This window comes from Arabidopsis thaliana, chromosome 4, assembly GCF_000001735.4.
Source record: "Arabidopsis thaliana chromosome 4, partial sequence".
NCBI classification, from domain to species: domain Eukaryota; kingdom Viridiplantae; phylum Streptophyta; class Magnoliopsida; order Brassicales; family Brassicaceae; genus Arabidopsis; species Arabidopsis thaliana.
The window spans coordinates 15671310-15693043 of record NC_003075.7 but is presented as its reverse complement, the minus strand read 5'-3'; the positions used below and the strand labels follow the sequence as shown (position 1 = coordinate 15693043).

The 21734-nt window shown below is 36.4% G+C and overlaps 5 protein-coding genes and 1 non-coding gene across 8 annotated transcripts; 3 read left to right on the top strand and 3 right to left on the bottom strand.

Moving 5' to 3' along the window:
- Positions 1-54: 54 nt before the first annotated feature.
- Positions 55-3608, top strand: SHM3 (serine hydroxymethyltransferase 3). Of its 2 annotated transcripts, none has more exons than NM_119404.3 (12): positions 55-328; positions 696-926; positions 1040-1235; positions 1324-1498; positions 1583-1700; positions 1780-1892; positions 2005-2127; positions 2225-2329; positions 2416-2502; positions 2596-2703; positions 2811-2883; positions 3128-3608. In NM_119404.3, exons 2-12 carry the CDS (start codon positions 710-712, stop codon positions 3400-3402), a joined length of 1590 nt encoding a protein of 529 aa, NP_567895.1. In that variant the 5' UTR covers positions 55-328; positions 696-709; the 3' UTR covers positions 3403-3608. The 2 variants fall into 2 exon arrangements, with proteins under 2 accessions (NP_567895.1, NP_001119098.1); NM_001125626.1 differs by having other exon boundaries at positions 262-328; positions 702-926; positions 3128-3558.
- A 142-nt stretch (positions 3609-3750) lies between these two features.
- Positions 3751-7665, top strand: AT4G32510 (HCO3- transporter family; the record flags this gene model as incomplete). 2 transcript variants are annotated; one of them, NM_001342154.1, is made up of 13 exons in its annotated part: positions 3751-3981; positions 4212-4336; positions 4418-4500; positions 4594-4786; positions 4881-5019; positions 5107-5272; positions 5355-5521; positions 5612-5785; positions 5877-5972; positions 6050-6166; positions 6267-6592; positions 6685-7117; positions 7193-7665. In NM_001342154.1, the coding sequence occupies 12 exons, from the start codon at positions 4233-4235 to the stop codon at positions 7220-7222; spliced, it is 2028 nt and encodes a 675-aa protein (NP_001328113.1). The 2 variants fall into 2 exon arrangements, with proteins under 2 accessions (NP_001328113.1, NP_194977.6); NM_119403.6 differs by lacking the exons at positions 3751-3981; positions 7193-7665 and having other exon boundaries at positions 4233-4336; positions 6685-7141.
- Positions 7666-7704: 39 nt separating this feature from the next.
- On the bottom strand, positions 7705-12027 carry KT5 (K+ transporter 5). The gene is made up of 12 exons (NM_119402.4): positions 11687-12027; positions 10857-11222; positions 10687-10744; positions 10285-10602; positions 9882-10127; positions 9709-9807; positions 9590-9622; positions 9337-9522; positions 9042-9236; positions 8856-8931; positions 8201-8767; positions 7705-8092 (listed from the first exon to the last, which is right to left on the bottom strand). The coding sequence occupies exons 1-12, from the start codon at positions 11920-11922 to the stop codon at positions 7830-7832; spliced, it is 2643 nt and encodes an 880-aa protein (NP_194976.1). The 5' UTR covers positions 11923-12027; the 3' UTR covers positions 7705-7829.
- Positions 12028-13391: 1364 nt separating this feature from the next.
- ENODL4 (early nodulin-like protein 4) lies at positions 13392-14397 on the top strand. The gene is made up of 2 exons (NM_119401.3): positions 13392-13674; positions 13755-14397. Exons 1-2 carry the CDS (start codon positions 13488-13490, stop codon positions 14231-14233), a joined length of 666 nt encoding a protein of 221 aa, NP_194975.2. The 5' UTR covers positions 13392-13487; the 3' UTR covers positions 14234-14397.
- Positions 14398-15066: 669 nt separating this feature from the next.
- Positions 15067-16804, bottom strand: AT4G32480 (sugar phosphate exchanger, putative (DUF506)). Its single transcript, NM_119400.3, has 3 exons — positions 16344-16804; positions 16014-16239; positions 15067-15692 (listed from the first exon to the last, which is right to left on the bottom strand). Exons 1-3 carry the CDS (start codon positions 16554-16556, stop codon positions 15268-15270), a joined length of 864 nt encoding a protein of 287 aa, NP_194974.1. The 5' UTR covers positions 16557-16804; the 3' UTR covers positions 15067-15267.
- A 4776-nt stretch (positions 16805-21580) lies between these two features.
- Positions 21581-21651, bottom strand: AT4G32475. The gene has a single exon. It is a non-coding gene; the product is annotated as a tRNA-Gly (tRNA).
- Between the last annotated feature and the right edge of the window lie 83 nt (positions 21652-21734).

The following is a 21734-nucleotide window of genomic DNA, read 5'->3' as shown; positions in this document are numbered from 1 at the left end:
TGTTGATACAAATGGTCTTGCCTCTTTGGCCACACCCTGTGTAGTGCTGTACCCAACAAAACCAATGAAAGAATTCGATCTATACAAATTGCATACCAAGCAGAACCGTTTTGTCCTAAACCAATCATCACACTAGACGACGTCGTTTCACGTGTGATATTTAGGTGGCTGTCCCGTTCCTGGAACCCGGAGCTTTTTTTGTTGTGATATATCCCGTAAAACCCTAAACATAGTCACTTCATCGTCTCCTCCACTGTATCATTCAATCTCTGTCTTCCTTCTTTTTAGCGACCTCGTCTCCAAAGCTCACAAATTTTCTACCTTTCCGGTGAGTGTTACTCTGTTCTCGTTTCCTCGCTTGTCTCTTTCTGGGTTTTTAGTTTCCGAAAGATTTTCCTTTCAAAATCCGTTTTTGAATGCGAATTCCCTCTGCTGTATCTATTATATTTAGTAATTTGATGTATTGTTTGGTTGGTATGAGCTGATAAAGTTCAACACGTTTGTTGTTCACTTTTGGGAAAATTTGCGATAAAACAAGGATTTTTTTACAATTTTGACATATATATATATATATATATATATATATATATATATATATATTTGAGACGAGAATATTTGTTCAGATATCTACTGAGTAAAATTAGTGGTCTCTCTGTTTATTGCGTTCATGTGACATTTGGAATTTTTGAGTCTAGGAGTAGAGAGAAAGATGCAAGCTTGTTGTGGTGGTAATTCGATGGCTTCTCTTCAGCAACCTGGACGGGTTCAAGGATCTGTCTTTCCCCCAATTATGCCTCCAGTGACCAAATTTTCTCAGCAGTTGAAGTTCAATATTTCAAAACCTTTCCGTTCTTCATTTCTGAAAAGAAACCTGGTCTCTGAAATGAGAGCATCTTCAGTCTCGCTACCTAATGTCGAGATAAGCAGTAAGATAGTTTAAGTTTCATTTCCTTGATTATGTTGATGATGTGAAAGATATTTTTACTTGTTTCATGCGTGGTTTTGATTTCTTTTTACTTTTTGATGACTGAATATCTAGGCAAAGAAATCCCTTTTGAGGACTATGGTCTTGGTGAAGTTGATCCAGAGGTCCGAACCATCATCACAAAGGAGAAAGATAGACAATTCAGGAGCTTGGAGCTTATTGCATCTGAGAATTTCACGTCTCGAGCAGTTATGGAGGCGGTTGGCTCATGCCTTACCAACAAGTATTCTGAGGGACTGCCTGGTAAAAGGTAATGAAGTATGTAAGATTAGTTTTTGTGGTGCACTTCTGTCTCATCTGCTAGATTTCATAGTATTTCTGTTGTCCATGTCTCACAGATATTATGGTGGCAATGAGTACATTGATCAGTTGGAGACGCTTTGCCAGAACCGGGCTTTGGCAGCCTTCCGCTTAGATTCTACGAAATGGGGGGTTAATGTTCAGCCGTTATCTGGTTCACCTGCAAACTTTGCTGTCTACACTGCGATACTTAGCCCTCATGATCGGATCATGGTAAAGAACTTTTGCACTCTTCATCTCCGCTTTACTTGTGTGCTTGATATAGATTGAATATAATGGCTTGTTTTATACGATTAGGGTTTGGATTTACCTCACGGTGGTCATCTGTCGCATGGGTTCATGACCGCTAAAAGGCGTGTATCTGGAACTTCAATATACTTTGAGTCCATGCCTTATCGACTTGATGAATCAACAGGTAATGCATTTCTTATGAGAAGGGTCTCTGAAACTACTTTTGTATGAGGCTATTTCCTGATGTCTGAATATTTGAACAGGCATTGTTGACTACGATATGCTCGAGAAAACTGCTACACTTTTCAGACCAAAGCTTATTATCGCAGGAGCTAGTGCATACAGCCGAGATTTTGACTATCCTCGCATGAGGAAGGTAGAAACACAACCTGATCCTTGAAAACACCTTTCATGTTTCTGTCTACTTTTGGCTTTCAAATATAAATCTGTTATTTCATTTTCCTCACAATTTGTATGAATTTCTGAAGATCGCAGACTCAGTTGGTGCTTTTCTGATGATGGATATGGCTCATATCAGTGGGCTTGTGGCTGCTTCTGTGGTAGCTGACCCTTTTGAGTATTGTGATATTGTTACAACAACAACTCACAAGGTATGTATGTTCCGAAATATGAAACATGATTTCCATTTGTATTTAGACAAAAAGCGTTTCCAGATTATCTGTTAGTAACACACTTTTACCTTACTAGTCTTTGAGAGGTCCGAGAGGTGGCATGATCTTCTTCAGGAAGGATCCAATTAATGGGGTTGATCTTGAATCTGCCGTGAACAATGCTGTCTTCCCTGGTTTGCAGGTTGAGATATTCACCATTATTTTTAGCTCTCTTAGATAATTCTTCTCCCAACGTGATTAAAAGTTGTCTGAATTGTATATTTGAAGGGTGGCCCTCATAACCACACAATTGGAGGATTAGCAGTCTGCTTGAAACACGCACAATCACCGGAATTCAAGGCGTACCAGAAAAGAGTACCCACCCTTTTACTTGATCATTAAGTTCTTCTGCACCGGATAAAGTTTGTAAATTTTGCTTCTAACAAGAATCTTTTGCTGCTTGTTTAGGTTGTGTCTAACTGTAGAGCTCTAGCTAACCGATTGGTTGAACTCGGGTTTAAGCTAGTTTCTGGTGGCAGCGATAACCACTTGGTTCTCGTCGATCTTAGACCCATGGTAAGTTTACAAACTGTATTAATGGCTTGAATAAATCAACTTTTTTCTTAAACCAGAAAATCACTTATGATAATGCGGTGTCAGTCTAACATTTTTGTTGTGGTTAGGGTATGGATGGTGCGCGGGTTGAGAAAATCTTAGACATGGCATCTATTACTCTCAACAAGAACTCTGTCCCTGGTGAGTTCGTCCTCCTACTCTCGGTCTTCTTCTTCCCATTTGAAAAGTCAATTCTGAGAGAAGCCCTCTTACTCTTTTACAAAACAGAAATGAAGTCGATAAGTAGAACTTGTAGAACACAACTGTTAAAGAAATGCTTAATTGTTGTTATAGCAAAATCATCAATTGCTATATTTATATGTTTGATTCCCCTAGAGTAGTGAAATTGAGACAGTGTTGTTGTGTATGTGAAATGGTGAAACAGGGGACAAAAGTGCGTTGGTACCAGGGGGAATAAGGATAGGATCCCCCGCGATGACGACAAGAGGACTGTCAGAGAAAGACTTTGTAGTAGTGGCTGACTTCATCAAGGAAGGTGTGGAGATAACAATGGAAGCCAAGAAAGCCGCGCCGGGTTCAAAGCTTCAAGATTTCAACAAGTTCGTGACATCTCCTGAGTTTCCATTGAAAGAGAGAGTGAAGAGTCTAAAGGAGAGAGTGGAAACCTTCACATCTCGTTTTCCCATTCCTGGCGTTTAAGCTATAAACACACACAGATATGCTCTTGTTGTACCTTAATTATTCACCTTTTTCATCTGTCTTTTAGGGTTTTTACTTGCTTGTGTCCCAAGTTTAAAGTTACAGTTGAATCGAGAGAAATTATTTTCAAAAATAAATTTATTTGTGGAACAATGATTCGTCTATGTTCCCAAATCTCAATCAATATTTAGTATAATCAGTTGTTGTGAAAGAAAAAAATAATAATAATTTGAAAAATTGTTTTTAGCGAAGAGAGCAAATATTTCGCGGGATGTGGCGAATATATCTCACCCAATCTTTCTCTTTCATGCGTTTTTTTTGTTGCCTTCTCCAAATATTCATCTCTGCCTCCTCTCAGGGATAGACTCTCTCTCTCTCTCTCTTTCTTTCTAAAACTAAAACAAAAGAAAGAGAGAGATCCCAAATTCAACGATAACAGATTTTATCTGCTTTTTTTTTTTGTTTCGTTTCTTCTCCCTCGCTCCCCACCGGATTATATATCTCACCGGAAATCGGATCTCTCACGTTGGTCGATTTTTCTATTACGGCGGCGGCCATCGCTTTCTTCTTCTCCTCCAGGTGCGTGCGATCTTACTTTCTTCCTTGAGACTTTGGTTTACGCATGCACCTCTGTGTCTCTGTCTGTACGTACGTCATTGATTTCATTTCGGATTTTCTCCTTTGTTTGATCGATTTGTATAGTTAAACAACATTAATATGGAAACTCAAGTGTTTTTAGGCTTTGATTCTTCTACCTTTCCATTATAATCATCTCTGTTGTTAATTTCATTGCATGGATCCACACACAGGAGGCCTTCATTGGTATTGCTATGGAGGGAGTTAAATTCCCATTTGGTGGGATTATTAACGATTTCAATGGAAGAAGAAAGTGTTACAAACAAGACTGGCTTGCTGCCTTCAATTCTGGTGTTAGGTATTATACTTTGTTCATGCTTTTTTCGTTAACTTCTTTCAGAATTTTTTTGCAAACTTATCATTGAACAATGGATTTCAGGATACTGGCTCCAACTCTCTATATTTTCATTGCCTCTGCACTACCTGTCATTGCATTCGGCGAGCAGTTAAGCAGAGAGACAGGTGACAGATAGTATATCTCAATATCTTATATTAGTTGCTTCCAGAGAGCTTGTCTGATTGTTTTTTTTTTTTTTAATCAAACTCTTGCTTTAGATCGAAGTCTTGGCATAGCGGAATCATTAGCTTCCACAGCTCTTTGTGGAATTATTCATTCAGTTTTTGGTGGACAACCTCTCTTGATAGTTGGTGTTGCAGAACCCACTATCATTATGTATACTTATCTTCACAGCTTCAGCAAATCCAGGCCTGAATTGGGTCAGAAACTCTACCTAGCTTGGGCTGGATGGTATGTAAACTTCTCATTTTCCTTTCTGTTGTTTTTGCGGATTCCTCTTTCACTTACATTGAAACTCTTTGTTTTTCTCTTTTTTGTTTAACAGGGTCTGTGTCTGGACAGCAGTTTTGCTTATGCTTCTTGCTATGTTAAACGCATGCAACATCATTTCTAGGTTTACAAGAATTGCAGGAGAGCTCTTTGGAATGCTCATAACTGTTCTTTTCATCCAAGAGGCTGTTAAGGTGGTGATGGGTATTTACATGGTTATAGTCACACAAAAGTCTTTCAAACATTTTAAAACTTAAAAGGTTTGTGTTTTCCTTATGCAGGGACTTATCGGCGAGTTTCTTGTCCCAAAATCTGACGATCCAAGTTTGGAAGTGTATCAGTTCCAGTGGCGGTATACCAATGGTCTGCTTGCAGTCATTTTCTCATTCGGTCTTCTTTACACTGCTCTGAAAAGCAGGAGGGCAAGATCATGGAAATATGGCTTTAGTACGTGAAAAATTTGCCTTGGCTTTTTAGATAAAAACTTGAAAAGTTCATTGAACAATACTAACTATCTTCACTTTTGCAGGGTGGATGCGAGGTTTTATCGGGGATTATGGAACTCTCCTCATGCTTGTGTTGTGGAGCGCATTTTCATACACAGTCCCTAGAAACCTTCCTGAAGGAGTTCCAAGGAGGCTGGAATTGCCACTTCCTTGGGCATCCGAGTCCTTGTATCACTGGACAGTCGTCAAGGTACTATTACTATTACCTACCTTATGATTTGTGATTGTGACACTTTACAACAGAGAAACTCCAATCATTGCTTTTGGACTAAATTTGCAGGATATGGCGAAGGTCCCGCCTCTTTACATCCTTGCTGCATTTATACCAGCAATCATGATCGCTGGCCTATACTTCTTTGATCACTGTGTATCTGCACAAATGGCTCAGCAAAAGGAGTTCAATCTCAAAAATCCGACGGCTTATCACTATGATATCTTTATTTTAGGAATCATGGTATGGTTATGATGATGGCTTGCGACTTCTGTATTCTTTAGCTGCTGCATTTGTATGAATCAAATACTAATTCATTTCTAAATGGTTGTAGACACTAATCTGTGGCCTACTTGGACTTCCTCCTTCGAATGGGGTCATTCCACAATCCCCTATGCACACAAAGAGTCTTGCAGTTCTTAAGAAGCAGGTTAGAGAAAATCGAATAATTTTTCCCTTAGTTTTTACATTGTTTGAAATCTGAAACGTTTTTTGTATCAATTGCAGCAAATGAGAAAGAAAATGGTCCAGAAAGCAAAAGAATGCATGAGGGAAAAAGCAAGTAACTCAGAGATCTATGGGAGGATGCAAGATGTGTTTATAGAAATGGAAACATCCCCTAAGGCATCTAACCATATCTGTCTCATAAATTCACTCCCTCTCTTTCTTTTTAGTTACCAAGAAGTTAATTTCTCATCAATCTTATCATACTGAAACTTTTCAGGCTACTTCAGTGGTGAAAGAGTTAGAAAACTTGAAAGAAGCAGTGATGAAAGCAGACGATGGAGGTGGAGAAACAAAGGGGAAGAAGTTTGATCCAGAGGTACATATCGAAGACCATTTGCCGGTTAGAGTTAACGAGCAGAGAGTGAGCAATCTATTGCAATCAGTCCTTGTTGGATTGTTGATACTAGCGGTACCAGTTCTCAGAATGATACCAACTTCAGTTCTATGGGGTTACTTCACTTACATGGCTGTTGATAGTCTCCCTGGGAATCAATTCTGGGAAAGACTTCAGTTACTATTCATCACTCCTGGACGTCGATTCAAGTACTGAAACTCTCTTCTTATACATCCCAACCTCTTTTAACATGTTTATAAACTTTCTGATATGTTTTGCTTTGTTTTGTGTGTGTGAACAGGGTTCTTGAAGGTTTACATGCATCATTTGTGGAGATAGTACCATACAAGTCGATTGTTATGTTCACACTCTTCCAGCTTCTATATTTTCTGATATGCTATGGAGTGACATGGATACCTGTAGGAGGAATATTGTTCCCTTTGCCATTCTTCATCCTCATTGCGTTACGACAATACATCCTCCAGAGACTTTTTGATCCATCTCATCTCCAAGTTTTAGATTCTTCAGAGTATGAAGAGATGGTTGGTGCACCACAACGAAACTCCAGCTTCGGCTTCAATGGGGAATTAAGAGAGGCGCATAATATTCCACTGAGTGTTGTTGAGAACAGTGAAGACGAGTTTTATGATGCAGAGATTCTGGATGAGATTACTACAAGCAGAGGTGAACTCAAGCATAGAACCTTAAGTGTCAAAGAAGACAGATCCCAGATGGTAAAAATATATAACCATTCTTGAAATCAATCTTATTTGATTCGCACCTTTTTACATATTTTACTTTATTCTCAGGTATATCCGGAAAACAGTGGACACTCCTAAGTCTTATTTGAAAAGGAAAAAAAAAACAAATCTTGTGAACATCTTTGCTTCAAAGAAACAGAAGAGTAAGAAGAAGAAGTAAGCAGAGAAAGGATGGGGGAACAGAGGATACAAATTTGCTGATTGTTTCTTCTATGAAACATTTTTTTGGATTCCTCACTTTTTGTTATATTTTGATGAATTTGTTTGCTCTCTACCTTTTTCTACTACATAACAACAAGAACAACAAGAAAAGAAGTAAATAGATCACTAGACAATTCTCTCATTTCTGCCTTTAGGGCTAAAAGAGGAAGCTTTTTGTTACTTCTTTTTGTTTCTTAGAAAAAAAAGCAGGATGATTGAAACTCTAGTGCGATAAGGATACTTTAAATTTCACTGCCATATCGAGTCACTGATTGAGAAGTACTTATCCTTGTCTTATTTTTGGTTTGCACGTTTATGTTAGATGTTAATAATTATAGGTCACGTAACAGACTAACTTCTTCTGCAAGTAAGTGAATTGCATTTTTATGATCTTCCTCTCACAAAAACTGTTGACAGGGATATACCGTCTATTGTAATGACTACAACATATTAAATCCTCTTACATATTGAATTTGCGAAGTCATCAAGAAACCTTAAGAAGAAGGAGAAAATCGCCATCTCTTATAATCCTGATGTCGTCGATTTCAGCTCCTTCTCTGCTCAGAATCTTTGTGGCTACGAATCCCAGCTTCTTCTCACCAATTTCAATTAATTCTTCAAGAGAATCCGGTAACTTTACTACTTTACCGGAGGAGGAAGCCTCACCACTGATTGTCACTCTCGCCGGATAAACCCCACCAACTCCTTCACTTATTCCAGTCCTGGTAGATGCTCCTCCTTCATCACCTGAATCATTTGAAAAACATGAATTCATTACTTTAACCATATGGATGAAAAAAAGGCTGAAAGAATCGCAACCTAAGTCAAGGATGGAGAGAGCAAGAGGCGTTTTACCAGTTTTAGCAGCTGACATGATACCAAACAGCGAGTTCTTGAAATTACTGAGCTTCCGTCTCTGAGAAACGGCTCTGGCCAGAGGCGGCATTGCTTCCCTTGAATGATGGTGAGTCATTACAGGCTCACTGGAATGTTTCATCAATGGTTTAATCTCTGGTGTGCCAGAAACAAGTATCGTTTTCCTCTCCACTGGTCTCTGATTATAAAACAAAGCCTTGATATCCTCATGTCCTTGATGCTCAGCAAGAGCACGAGCCGTCCAACCATAAACATCTGGCTTGTCCATATCAGCTCCTTTCTCTAACAAGAATTGTACAATCTCCAAGTTTCCTTCTGAGACTGCTCTGTGCAGAGCTGTGGTTCCGTTGACATCTGAGAGTGAGATATCTCCTCCGTATTTTACAATGTCTTTGAGCGCATTTAAGTTGTTTTGTCCAACGGCTAAGCACGAGAAATAGCCTACTGTGTCGAAGCTTAGCGTTGCGCCATTTTCTGATAAGAGTTTAGCATTTTCTTCATGTCTCCCAATGATTGCTTCCCATAATGGTACACTACCTTCTGAATCTGCAAAATTAGTTAAGCAGTTATATAACTAGACGATCACCAGATTATAAAAGCGAAATGGACTCATAAAACCTTTGTTATATTTTACCTCTAATGTTAGGATCTGCTCCATGCTCGAGAAGTAATACAACACAATATTGGCTTCCTTTTGATGCTGCTATATGCTGAGATAACATACACAGAAAAAAATACAAACAGAGTGAGGATTTTGATATTTTTCTTGGAGTGAAAAATGATGCGATAGTTGGTTTGTACAGGGGATTTCGGGGCTTACCAACGCGGTTCGACCGTTCTTATCGGTTTCGTTAGGGTTTGAGCCTCGTTTCAGCAACTGATGCAGCAGTAAATCGTCTCCTCTGGCTGCTGCAAAACATAAGCTGAGAGGTAAATCCATTTTCCCCTGAGCCAACATGAGTTCTGTCTCAGCCAAAATGCCTTTCATCACTGGATCTGTTGAGTCTTTCAGATGCTGCATTAGACCAAAACATATCCCAGATGAGAAAAAATAGTCAAACCAGCTAAAATGTTGTAGTCACTATGGATTTATACGGAAATAGCTTCGGACTAACCTGAAGAAGATTATTCATGATTATTGCCCCATCACCAACGTTTGCCTGAACAAGATTTAAGAATGCTGTACGGTTCAGACGAAGCAATTGACTCAATCGTTTGGTTCGAACTGTGAACAACTGTGGCCTGTAACATAGAACCCCAACTTCACCAAAAACATGGCCGGTCTGTGCTTCACCAACTACCTGCAAAGAATACACAACTCACAACTTAAAAACCGTCACAAAAGAGAAATAAAAATGCGGATTTTACCTGATCCACTCCATTCACACGCGCAATGATGTCCTGTCATATAGTAGAAATGTCAACTAATTTGAAAAAAGAACTAGGAGAAATAGAATTGTTTAGCTGATGTAACCAAAGCAACTTACAACAGCTCCTGTGACCATTATGTAAAAGTCTGACGGTGCTTCATTCCGCAAAATCACATCTTCTTTAGGAGGAAAATACTCTGCCTTCATCTCAGAGACCTACATGATATCAGAAGGTTAACTGTGTGTTTCCATCAAAAGAAGGTAGACAAGAGTGAATGAGAAACATTTACCAACTGGAAAAGAAGATCATTGGATATTCCATGGAATAAGTAGGTTTTGTCAACAACTTCGTAGAACAGATAATGCGATATGCTGGAACGAATAGCCTTGGGGAGGGAATCAATAATTTCTTGCTGCTGCAGGCCTTCTGAATCGGTTCTGTACCTCAAAGACAAATGAGCTACCATCTGTTCTTGCAAGCCCAGTGGAAGATTGTTCCTCTGAGCAAACGCTGAGGCAGCTTGAATGGTATCTCTCTGAAATAACGAAAATGAACTTTATGAATCAAAACAAAACAATAGTTAGCTAATAACCAAAACGCATTGAACATATCGCCTGTTCTTAGATAATGTGTCTAAATTGTCATATGAAACGAAAAGTTAGTAAATTAATCAAACAATGATCAGAACTTACAAAGTTTCTGGTGCGACTGGTCACGTGAACCACCAAGTTTGTCATGTTACCAATTATATAAGCTAGCAATCCAAGATTAAAGATCATGTAGAAGAGAATGAAGGCCCTCTCTTCTGCATTATTACCATGTATATCACCATAACCCGTTGTGGAGAAGGTTGTTATGGACCAATACATTGCTGTAACATACCGGATAAGCAAAGATTTCTGTTTCCAGTTTGCCTCCGCAAGTGCCATAAATGTCATTGAAGGGTCTGGATAATGTGCAGCAATAGAATAGCAGAAGCAGGCGCCACAATGAACCACAAAGAGAGAAACCTACAAAGCGACCATCAATGTCTTAAAATGACAACTAAAAAATATAATTGCTTAATGTAAGATCGTGTACAGATAGTTACTAACGAGGAGAAGCTTCGTGCATCGAATCCAGAAGTAGTTGTATTTTCGATCTTTCTCCAATCTGAAAATTTCAACACAGGGAAACTAAGAAATACAGAGGTTTTCAAGTAACCGCATTCCAGAAATTTGTACACATATATAATAATGGGTAATGATACACATTCAAATCTCACCTGGCAAAACATTTACTGACCCTGTGCAGACGCCATAAACGCAACATACTGAAAATTCCATATCCTTGAATAGTGTTATGCAATAAGCTGCCAAAAAGTTCATAAGGAACTGTAGATACCACATCAAAAATCAGCCAAGTCGAAGTATATCTCCAAGCTATTCTCTTGGGATCATCGACTAGGAGATAAGTTGCCTTGTCCAAGAAGGCAACAAAGAATGTCAGAACAATGTCGACAGCGAAAAATCCATTCACCACGTTATCAAGAATACTGAGAGGTGCTCTTGGTGTTTGTAGGAACCCGAACTCAAAAGGAGATGCCCACGCTGTGTATAGCACCAAAATCACTAGAAACCAATCCCAAGCTCTGAAAAAAAAATCAACATAATGCAACTCATCATCAGTGATACTATCATAGACAGAATTACATACAATGTAACTGATGGACTTAGTGATAATGTAACTGATGTATGAGGAGAAAGAGAGAAAGAACACAAAAGCTCTTTGCAGAATTTACACTAAAGTTTAATGCATAAGGAAACCTACACGGTTCAATTGAATAGCTAAACTAAGAGATCACAGAATTAGTGTCTCTTCCACACAGGCATTACATCGACCAGTTTACATTCATGGAAATATCGGAACAGTTTCACAGATTTGGAGAGAATTGATATCACTATTAACTTCAATGATAAATCTCTCGAGAAATCTCAGAAGAAGAGAAGCGAAATCAGTTCCACACGACATGCATCAACGATTTATGAATCAGAAAATCTCAATTTACACAGAGGAACCAAAACAGAGAATCAGTTAACGGAAAAATCATCGTACCTGTAGCGAGGATCGAAAGGAGAGACGATGAAGCAGCGGAGCTTAATGTGACGGCTAGAGCGAGCGGTGGCTCCGACTCCAAGCGGCGGAAGAAGACCTTTGCTAAAACTGTAATGACTCATTGTACCTTCTCTCGATATATGTTCCGCCGCCACATCCTCCGCCTCCTTAATCACTCCACCCTCGTGCTTCTCCGGCCAAAACCACACCATCTTCTTCCTCTTCTCAATACCCATACCGATCGATGAATTTGAAAGTGAAAAAAAGGCGTTCACGTTCCGTTGTCGAGGAAGTATTAATGGTGCGTGTGATTTGTTATTGTTGAGAGAAGTAGCGTGTACACATGGGTTGGTCTCCTCCCGAGAATTCGTTCGTTTGCTCTCTATAAACTTGGGTGTGTGTGACCTTTCTGGTTTCTATGTAATTTTACGCTTTTGCCCCTTCTGCAACTAATTTCCCTCCTTGTAATCTTATTCGCCACGTAATACAATTTTCATACCGATTTCTTACTATAAGCCACAAACATTTCTTAATGAAATTAGATTCGTTTGACGAAAACTCTAAACGCATGGAGTTAAAAAATAATAATATCTATAGGGGTAATATAGTATCTTTGACGAGTCATTTTGTTTTGGGTCAACATTTAATTGTAAAGTTTCATATTATGAAAGTTTCCTAAATTATTGGGTTTGTTTCCAAAATACCATAAGCTGTTTTAAGTTTCAAAACTATCTTTTTTGTTAAAGTTAAGTTTCAAAAATTTATCTCGAAATTTTGGTTACGAAAGGGTACTAATTTTTGTGAAAAAATCAAAGAATGTTGAATTCTTTTGTAAAGATTCCTTACTATACCTAAAAGAGTGTTATTATTACAATTCAACATTTTGGTGGTAAGGTATAGTAAGGAATGTTGAATTGTAATTAAAAAACTTATTTTAGGTATAGTAAAAAATCTTAATCACCAAAATGTTGAATTGTAAGGAAAAATATAATAAGACGATCTCTATGGATCGGAAGTATGTCGTTAAGATATAAGATATATATTCGATTTTTTTATGAAAAAGTGATGGAAAAGTTTCTTTCGTAAGTATGTCTTTGAAATATAAGATATATTCGAATTTCTTGATCGAATAAGTATATTTGTCGATCAATTTCAATTCTATTGACGAAGAATTACTAAAGTAGCTCAGTCAAACCATTTGTTGCTAGAATAACATTTTTGGATATCGGAATCTTAAAAAAAAAAAAAAATTACAATCACGATAAACTTTTCATTTATTGCATATACACTTTATGTTTGCTATGTTTTATGCACAAATTTAACCTTTTGGTGACTAACTACTGACTATTAAATATTTGAAATGTAACTTGCATAATACCTCTAAAAAGTAAAAACAATTCATAATTGTCATCCCTGATCTCCTGCTAATAGTGTAAAATAAGACAATACGTTATTAAAGTTTGAATTTTAAAAAATGAAATTTTAAGTTGTACTTGATGAATGATGATGAGTAGTTAAAGACCTGACTAGTAATATTGTGTAGATAGCCGTTAAGTCTATTGCATGTCGAAACGTGTAACAAAAGAAAGAGATGAGCAAGAACGAAACGCTTCTACTTAATTGGCATTTTCTCTACATATCGATGCACAGCCAAACGCTTCACCCAACGGCTATAAATCTCTTGTCTACTTTCACCATAAATACACATACAAGCAAGCACCCAAACCACACCAAATTAATGAGAGTTAAGCTATAAGAGAGTAGAAAGTTGGTGTTAATTAAAGTTTTGGTTCGGATATTGATGGTTTTTGTCAAAATGACTGATGTTTACTTGATGATTGTGATGTTGATGGGTTTGGGGTTTAGTATAGAGTTATCAAATGGGCACAAGTTCTATGTTGGTGGGAGAGATGGTTGGGTCCTTACTCCTTCCGAGGATTATTCTCATTGGTCTCACCGAAACCGGTTTCAAGTCAACGACACTCTTTGTAAGTCTCTCTCTTCTCTTCTATTTGGCCACAGATATGTGTCATTAATGCATGATTATATCAATTGTTGATTTTGCTAGATTTTAAGTACGTGAAGGGAAAAGATTCAGTGTTGGAGGTGAGTGAAAAAGAGTACAACACATGCAACACGACTCACCCTTTGACTTCCCTCTCAGACGGTGACTCTCTCTTCCTACTTAGCCGCTCAGACCCATTCTTCTTCGTCAGCGGCAACTCCGGATCCTGTCTCAAAGGTCAAAAGCTAGCCGTAACGGTCATGTCTACCGGACACCACAGCCACACTCCTCGTCATCCCTCTCCTTCCCCTTCCCCCTCAGCGTCTCCGGTCCGTAAGGCTTTGTTATCGCCAGCGCCTATTCCGGTCCATAAGGCTTTGTCATCGCCAGCGCCTACTCCGGGAGTGGATCCCTCCCATTCAGAAGTTCTTGCGCCGGCTCCAGGGCCCGCCGCAGCTGTTCGCAATTTGGCCGGTTCCGTTGCTCCGGGAGTGATTTCTCTAGGCTTGGTTCTTGTGATTATGATAAGTTCCATGGTTTAGGGTTTATCTCTGGTCATATAATTTGTGAGAGTATCAGTTTCTCCACAATTGAGTTTTAATATTAATGTACCTTTCTATTATGTTTGTTGTACCTTTATATATTTCTCCCGTCTCGTATTAGTCCTTGTTTGTGTTTAATTATGAATTTATGATCATGGTAATGCGTACTGGTAGTATTCACATAGCTCATACAAAACTTCTCCATATGATTAATTCTTGGGTCGATAATGATATTCGTTGAAAAATCATCATCATCATCATCTTAGTTTTTACAATTCTTTTGAGGATTGGACCTTCTTTATTGCGAATTATAATTATTATTTTTTTCTCTTGTTATTCCGGTTCTAATAAGTTTTGTTGGAGTATTGGAACTCGTCGTCTATGTAATACTATCATTACGAAGAACACTCTTTACACAAAGCTACTAAGAACTCGCATATATCATAGAATACATCAATTTATGCACTTTTGGCCATACACAAAATTTCATCATAGCTACTAAGAACTCGCATATATGATAGAAGACATCAATTTCTGCACTTTTGCCTATACATAAAATTTTATCGTATGATGTGTTGAAAAACCAGTATCACCTTTTATTTTGGTAGATCTCCCTCATCAAAATCAAGACAAACATAAATAAGTGTATTGATATGATGAATGTTGACGTTAGCATTGGTCCATTACATGAACATCTGGCCTACCGACCAATGTTTATTTATGTGATTTTTTCACGTTTTGTTCACTTGCCAAATAGACAAAAAGGTCAAGTGATTCTTGCAAAACCGCGTTTGTTGACTTAAAACAATAATCACATGGAGAATTCATCAATATTTTATCTAACCATAGAATTTTTTTATTTATTTTGATTAAAATACCGCTTTGTATACCATGGTCCATAATAGTCCCAGAAATTACCCTGTTTTGGACACACAAAATTCTAACTGAGACAATATCATGCAAAATTTCAAAGTGAAACTCATTTCACTTTATTTCCTCCTAACTTATCGTATTCGTACGTCTATATAGATGTTTCACACAACCGCTACAACGGTCGGACGGCCTATTCCAGCACCAAAAAGACCATAATTCAACATAGAAACCCTCTGCTTTGCCACCGGAAACATATTCTCCTCAGTTTCGGATACTGGCGACACAGATTTTCTCTCACAAGTTCCAAACCATTTAGCCTGCATGTATTTGTGTTTTCTCCAAGGACCCATGTGCATCTTCTTGTCTTTCATACACTTCTTCGCTGCGGTGCACAATATCTTTATTAATGATTTTAGCCTCTCCGTTTTCCCGACATACACTTCCGGTAACATTCCGATGAGTCGCTTGTACTCTTCACTGCCTCTCGCCATCTCAAACTCCGCCCTAAAACATAGTTCGATCACCACCCGGATCTCGCCTTTCTTTGAAACCGATTTGTCCACGACCTCCAAGTATTCATGCTCACCTAAATTTGATAAGTAAACGTCATGGTTAATTCAAATTGTTAATTATAGTTAATGACAACTTGTTTTAGGGGCGAAAACGTTCAAGATATATTTATTCTATTTATTTATATAGAATATATAGATAATTCCGTTGATGTGGTTTCTTAATTAGTAATGTTATTGATAAAGATACGTGAAAGTTTCAAAACATGTCTAAATTCATACGGAATCTTCATAAACAATACTAATCCATAAAAGAATCACAAATCACCTTCCATAATTAGGAAAATAAGAATACTAGGAATTTAAAGATAAGAGTAAAATTGGGTTTGATTTATTACCTGCAGGGATCTCATGAGAGCTTCTCCACTTAGATTTGGAAATGACGCAATCATAGCCAGCTTCTCGGAGGAGGCTAGATACTTCGCCGCGTAAACAGCTACGACAACCGTCGGTAACCGGTCTCCGGCAGACACATACCAAACCCTTTGATCTAACTACTTTCAACGCTTCCTTAGTTGCTTGTCTTATCTTTGTCTCAATTGAACTTGTCCTATACAGTGTCGCCTACACATTTCAAGATTTGGTCCAAAAAGAAAATTAACTTATAAGACCCCACAAAGAAAACAAAGAGAATAATAGTTTCTTTAGAGTTAAAAATAAAAATATACCTGGAGAAGTTGTTCGTGTTCTTGCCAAAATTTTCTGTTCTCTTCTGAATTACAATCGGTGGTATCGTTGTCAACTTCGGATTCGTCGCCGGCGGCGAAGTTATAATCCTCCGGTGAGTGGTTTCCTTCGTCGAGGAAGCCAAAAAGAACATCGTCGGAGCTAGCCATGCCGTCGAGAAATTTCATGATGTCATCGGAACTTTGCCGATCCATTTCTTGAAGCAGGCGAGAGAGAGAGAGAGAGAGATGGAAAATGTTTTTTGTTTTTTTCTCTCTTAATTATTTTTTGTTTCGATGAAGAAAATAGAAATAAGTGGAAGGGATATATATAGTCAGAAAAATTGAAGGCTTAAGTAAGACCCGGATAAGGGGTTAGGGACCCGCCTGAGAGGTGGGAGAAAAAACAGATACAAGGCGCCGCGAAAGAGTGCTTCGATGCTCTGTTTTGAGTTTGGAAGAAGATGACGTGTCAGTATATGATTGGGAACTAAGTCGGATCTGATGGCTAAAGACAGCTAGATCTTATGTCAGCTTGTCCCAACTTCGGACCACAGATTCGGATATACTCGATGCTTTTTTTTTAACAAATAATTAGTATGTACTATAATCCATTTTTAACAATTAGATTTATCTCTATACTATTTTCTTAATTCTTAATTTGAAATAAGATTATCTGAAAACTAGATAAAGCGTGTATAGTTTAGATTAACGAAACAATTAGAGCCACTAAATAAACCTTTTTTGAACCATTTTTAGTAAAAAAATTAATTCTCGTTTGTCTAGTGGTATGGTTGCTCTAAGATAAAGGAGAACTTGGGATCAACCAATCAACCGAGACAGTAAACTAGCTTTTATTTTCGTTGTCATTATCTTAAGGCAAGGTTTATGGAGCTTTTAGTTGTATTTTTGTTTTCATTATCACAAATCAATTGTATCAAATTTTGTTAATCATGTCACATATCCTTTTTGGATGCATTATTAGCAAGCTTACAAACTACTTTTTACAATATCCATCACAAAAAATTTAAATGAAACTCAAGGACGGTATATACCATTTAAGAAACAAGTTCTCATATTTTTCTTGATGATTTAACCGGTTTCATGCAAAAAAAAAAATGTTTATGTTCCTTGACATAGAATTTATTTTGTATGGTTGAATCGATCGTCCACAGGATTAAGAAACTTTTTCTGTTGCTTGTTTTTATTTAATTTTCGTTAAAGAAGATGCGTATTGATCATGAAAAAAGGTATATAATAATATGATTAATCATGAAAAGCACTTGCGACTCGCTAGAATCGTCCTGATCTTGGATACTAGGACCCACGTGCCAATAATTAGACGCGGACAAAGACATCTACGTGGAAGATAGCCATACACGTGTCTCTTTTGTCCTAAACGCCTTATCCCGGCTCGTGCGTACTCGGGGACTCCTTGTCCTGCCACCAAAACAACTATTGGATCGGAGGAAATTAGCTGAAAGTTAGAACTTATTTTAAGAAAATATGCCGGAAAATATGATCTTCCTTATTTCAATTGATTCGATCTGATTATATTTTGAAAAAAAATTGCTCTAATATAAATATTAACGGTATCAGTTTATCGGTTTGTTAAAAAAATATAATCAGTTTTCAGATACCAAAAATTACAACAAAATGAAATGGTATACATACTTTTAGTTTTAGTTTGGTAAGAAGGATTGGCAAATGTGGTTATAGAATTATATCACATTTTCGATATATATTCAGATGTCTATCAAACCATGGACACATGCATGGGTTTTATATCACTTTTACAGTTCTACAAATTAAATAGATGTTTTCTCGATCGCCCATATGAAAAGTTGATCGGATCTTAAATATAATCAGAAAAGAGTAGGAAAAAATAAAATAAAATGAAAGGATTCGGTTTAGTAGAATATTCCGCATTTTCTCCACGAAGGATTTTGGAGACTGGGAATATTCTGGAGTAAGGGTCACATGGTGGCAGCATGTGGACCAGATCATCATTGAGATGAGGTAAATACTAAACAGTTACACCATTTTGTTAGTCACTAACAGAAAGAAATTGTAAAATGTGCAAAAAATGCAATAATGCCATTGCATGCATATTATGTTTAGTAGATACGTTGGTACATCGAATAGTGATTAGGTCATTCTAAGGAAACTTGAAACTTTTGATACTGTACTTGTTATACTATTTGGTTAACAAAAACGAAATAAAATTAAGATTTGAAATTTAAATGATTTATTTCAGAAATCGACGTTTGGTAATTAGTATGAGAGTCAAATAAATTTGTGTGTAATTAAATTAGGTCAGTGCTGTTCAAAGCTGTCCATGTACCCATATATGTTTGTGGCAAGGATATGCTATTATAATGTTCTTGATCTTTTTTTTAAAAAATGTTCTTGATACATCAATTACAAACTAAATTAGTGCCTTAGTGGAGTGCATATTGGACACGTTAACTAACCAATCTGATATATAATGCTCATCTTTCGCGCTAATATACACTACAGAATTTTGATGGCAATGGAAAATATATACTACAAAAAAAATTAAAGTTTCAACTAATTTATTTACATAAATTAAAGTTTATCAATTAACGGACAGAAGAAAACAAAAATTATTTGAAAAAAAAGTTTAAAACTGAATTAAATAGAGTTTGTTGTTGTAGACAACAACAACAACAAAAAAAAAAAAAAAACTTGTTGTAGACAACAATACCATCAATTATTTTTCTTTCTCTACGACAGTTACAATAGTGAAAACCCATCTTTAATTGCAGGAGATTTGTTTTTTTTAGAAGACGGACTCATTCGACAAGTTTCCATACGTTTGTATATATAATTATACACATGATTTTCCCAGTATAAGATATGTTAAACTCTGTTCAGCTATATTTTATATCACCCTTTTCGCCTTTAATTATTGTTGTATATATCTTAAAAACTTTTAGGCTAACTGCTGAGTCATATTCAACTTACTCCAACAGATTTGGTTAAATATCATGCTGCTAATCGGTATATTTCTCTAATTCAAATGTATGATCAATTATATTGTGACAGTCATCAGTTATATTATTAGAGAGGGCTAGAGCCTGGCTAGAAGAGCATCCGAAGAGTCAAAAAGAAAGAAATGTTAATGGAAAGATTAGTTATAATCTTACTATTTTTAACATGTATATGTTTTTTTTTTTTGATAAAAGACAAGCAGTTGAAATTGAATAATACATAAACGTTAATTTATCAAAACTTTTGAAAAGGATCGTTCTGATTACAGATATGTTAGAACACTTGACCAAATTAAGATACTACAATTTCTTGTATTGATCAATTGTGATTTTGACAAGAAAATTGAAATGATAGGGTCTTTAGAAGCTTTGGGGATAGCAAAGGAAAATTATAAACAAACACCACATTTCGCCTAGGAATAGCAGAGAATTCCACATTATTTATGTAGTTTTTAAACATTTAGTTCTTGAATTTAAGAGCTTTATTCAGGAAGAAGAGTGGGATAAGAAGGAATCAATATGGAATACTTTTTTTTCATAAATTCGTTTGTCTCCCAGCATTTAGACTGATGGGATATTCCCATCCTAAAAATAAGAATCTAAAACATTGTATCCTAAATATCTATCTGTAGACACTTTATTGTGTTTTTATAAAGCAACAATAATCAAATCAAAGTTCACAATCAATCTAATGTCCAAGCAAAAACAATTAAAGTGCTACTAAAGTTCCATTTCTTAATGATCTACAAAGTGTTGTTTATCTAATAAATTAAGGCAATTTGCATTCATCATATAAATTAAATACAACTTTTCAGTGTAATATATATGGACCTCACTATCAAACACTTATGAAATATTGGAATGTTGTGTAAAAGTGTAAAAATCAAATCTTAAATAAAGATAACTACTATCAATATGACAACAATTTGTGACAGTACAAAATTTAAACTAAACTATAATTTCCATTTTAAAAAAAAAATTGAGACGGCCAAAAAGGGCCAATTAAAAAGAAGGCAAACGTGATATTAATTAGTTACTGAATAATTAACTGCCATTGAGGCCAAAACCATGTGCTATGAAAGCTGTTTATCAGCGAATTATAACATTTTGTGTAAAAGAAAGACCAAGTCTACACAATTTTTAAAACATTTCAGTCCAGTAAAGTTAATCATCAGTTCATCACTCCAAATTTTATAACTTATATACGCATTTGCTTGAATAATTCTGCCATACAATATAATTTTATGTGATTTGATAAATATATATCTAATTAAATTAACGTGAGCTTAGCAGAGAGAGTATTATGTGCTAAGCTAAAACCGGTTTATACTGTTCAAAACATCAAATATTGAGACAAGCTCATATAGTCACTATACATGCCCACATGCATTAACCACTCAGTCAGACGAGTTATATATGGTTGTCTTTTGAAACAAACAAAACAAACTTTTACAATTCATAGTTGTGCGTTATTATCGGAACACAATTATTTGGAAAACAAAAATTATGAACTCATGAAGCTAAATGGGACTGAACTTTAGGCCTACTTCATATTTTACGATAAGGATGATGACGACGACTTCGTGGCTAAAAAATAGCAATTAGGATATGGGTCGTGATCAAAAATCCCACCAAACTAAAAATATATCAAACTAAATCAAGTACCTACTACATGCATGATTATCTCTTTAACCTAACCTTAATTAAAGTTAGTTTAGATATTGACAAGAAACTGTTTAAAATGCTTTGCTAAGAAAGTGGGAACACAAGATTTGAGAGTATTTTTGTTAAAGTCACAACATTTTAACCTTAAATTACACTTGCAACTTGAGACGATACTTAATCACTTTTTAAGTTAATTTAATCATAAGCAGACAAAAACATGCCTTTCAACTCTCAAGTAGTGGTGTTAGCCGGAATCCAATTCGTCTAGAGTAAAGAATGAAGATACAATTATAATTGTTTAACTTACCTCATCTATATAACAAGATTATCATTTCTCATTCCAGCTATTAAATTAAACCCTCTTTTTTCACAACTGGTATATCAATTTTGTGATTAATCTAGTTACCATTCATACAACTAGCTTTGCCTATACATAACATTCACATGAGTTTAGTGGATTTTACAACTTAAATTTCCCCCATTTTTTTTTTTTAAGTAGGATCGAATAAGAGTTAAATGCATGTATTTGTGAAACACGAAACAAAAGGGTCACTAAAAATTTGCACCAGCCGGGAATCGAACCCGGGTCTGTACCGTGGCAGGGTACTATTCTACCACTAGACCACTGGTGCTTCTTGTGAATTATTAAGACAAGTTAGTTTATAATCTAAATACAAGTTATCACTGGGCCTTAAATGACGCTACAGCTGAGCGA

Excerpts from the sequence above, each read along its gene's own strand:
- ENODL4 (NM_119401.3), top strand. The coding sequence starts at position 13,488 with ATGGTTTTTGTCAAAATGACTGATGTTTACTTGATGATTGTGATGTTG. Across the intron at positions 13,675-13,754 it reads TCAAGTCAACGACACTCTTT|ATTTTAAGTACGTGAAGGGA; the intron begins GTAAGTCTCTCT and ends TGATTTTGCTAG.
- KT5 (NM_119402.4), bottom strand. The coding sequence starts at position 11,922 with ATGGGTATTGAGAAGAGGAAGAAGATGGTGTGGTTTTGGCCGGAGAAG. Across the intron at positions 9,237-9,336 it reads TCATGAATAATCTTCTTCAG|CATCTGAAAGACTCAACAGA; the intron begins GTTAGTCCGAAG and ends GGTCTAATGCAG. Across the intron at positions 8,768-8,855 it reads AGCAGATCCTAACATTAGAG|ATTCAGAAGGTAGTGTACCA; the intron begins GTAAAATATAAC and ends CTAATTTTGCAG.
- SHM3 (NM_119404.3), top strand. The coding sequence starts at position 710 with ATGCAAGCTTGTTGTGGTGGTAATTCGATGGCTTCTCTTCAGCAACCT. Across the intron at positions 1,499-1,582 it reads GCCCTCATGATCGGATCATG|GGTTTGGATTTACCTCACGG; the intron begins GTAAAGAACTTT and ends TTATACGATTAG. Across the intron at positions 1,701-1,779 it reads TCGACTTGATGAATCAACAG|GCATTGTTGACTACGATATG; the intron begins GTAATGCATTTC and ends ATATTTGAACAG.
- AT4G32480 (NM_119400.3), bottom strand. The coding sequence starts at position 16,556 with ATGGATCGGCAAAGTTCCGATGACATCATGAAATTTCTCGACGGCATG. Across the intron at positions 16,240-16,343 it reads AACACGAACAACTTCTCCAG|GCGACACTGTATAGGACAAG; the intron begins GTATATTTTTAT and ends TGAAATGTGTAG. Across the intron at positions 15,693-16,013 it reads CTCTCATGAGATCCCTGCAG|GTGAGCATGAATACTTGGAG; the intron begins GTAATAAATCAA and ends TATCAAATTTAG.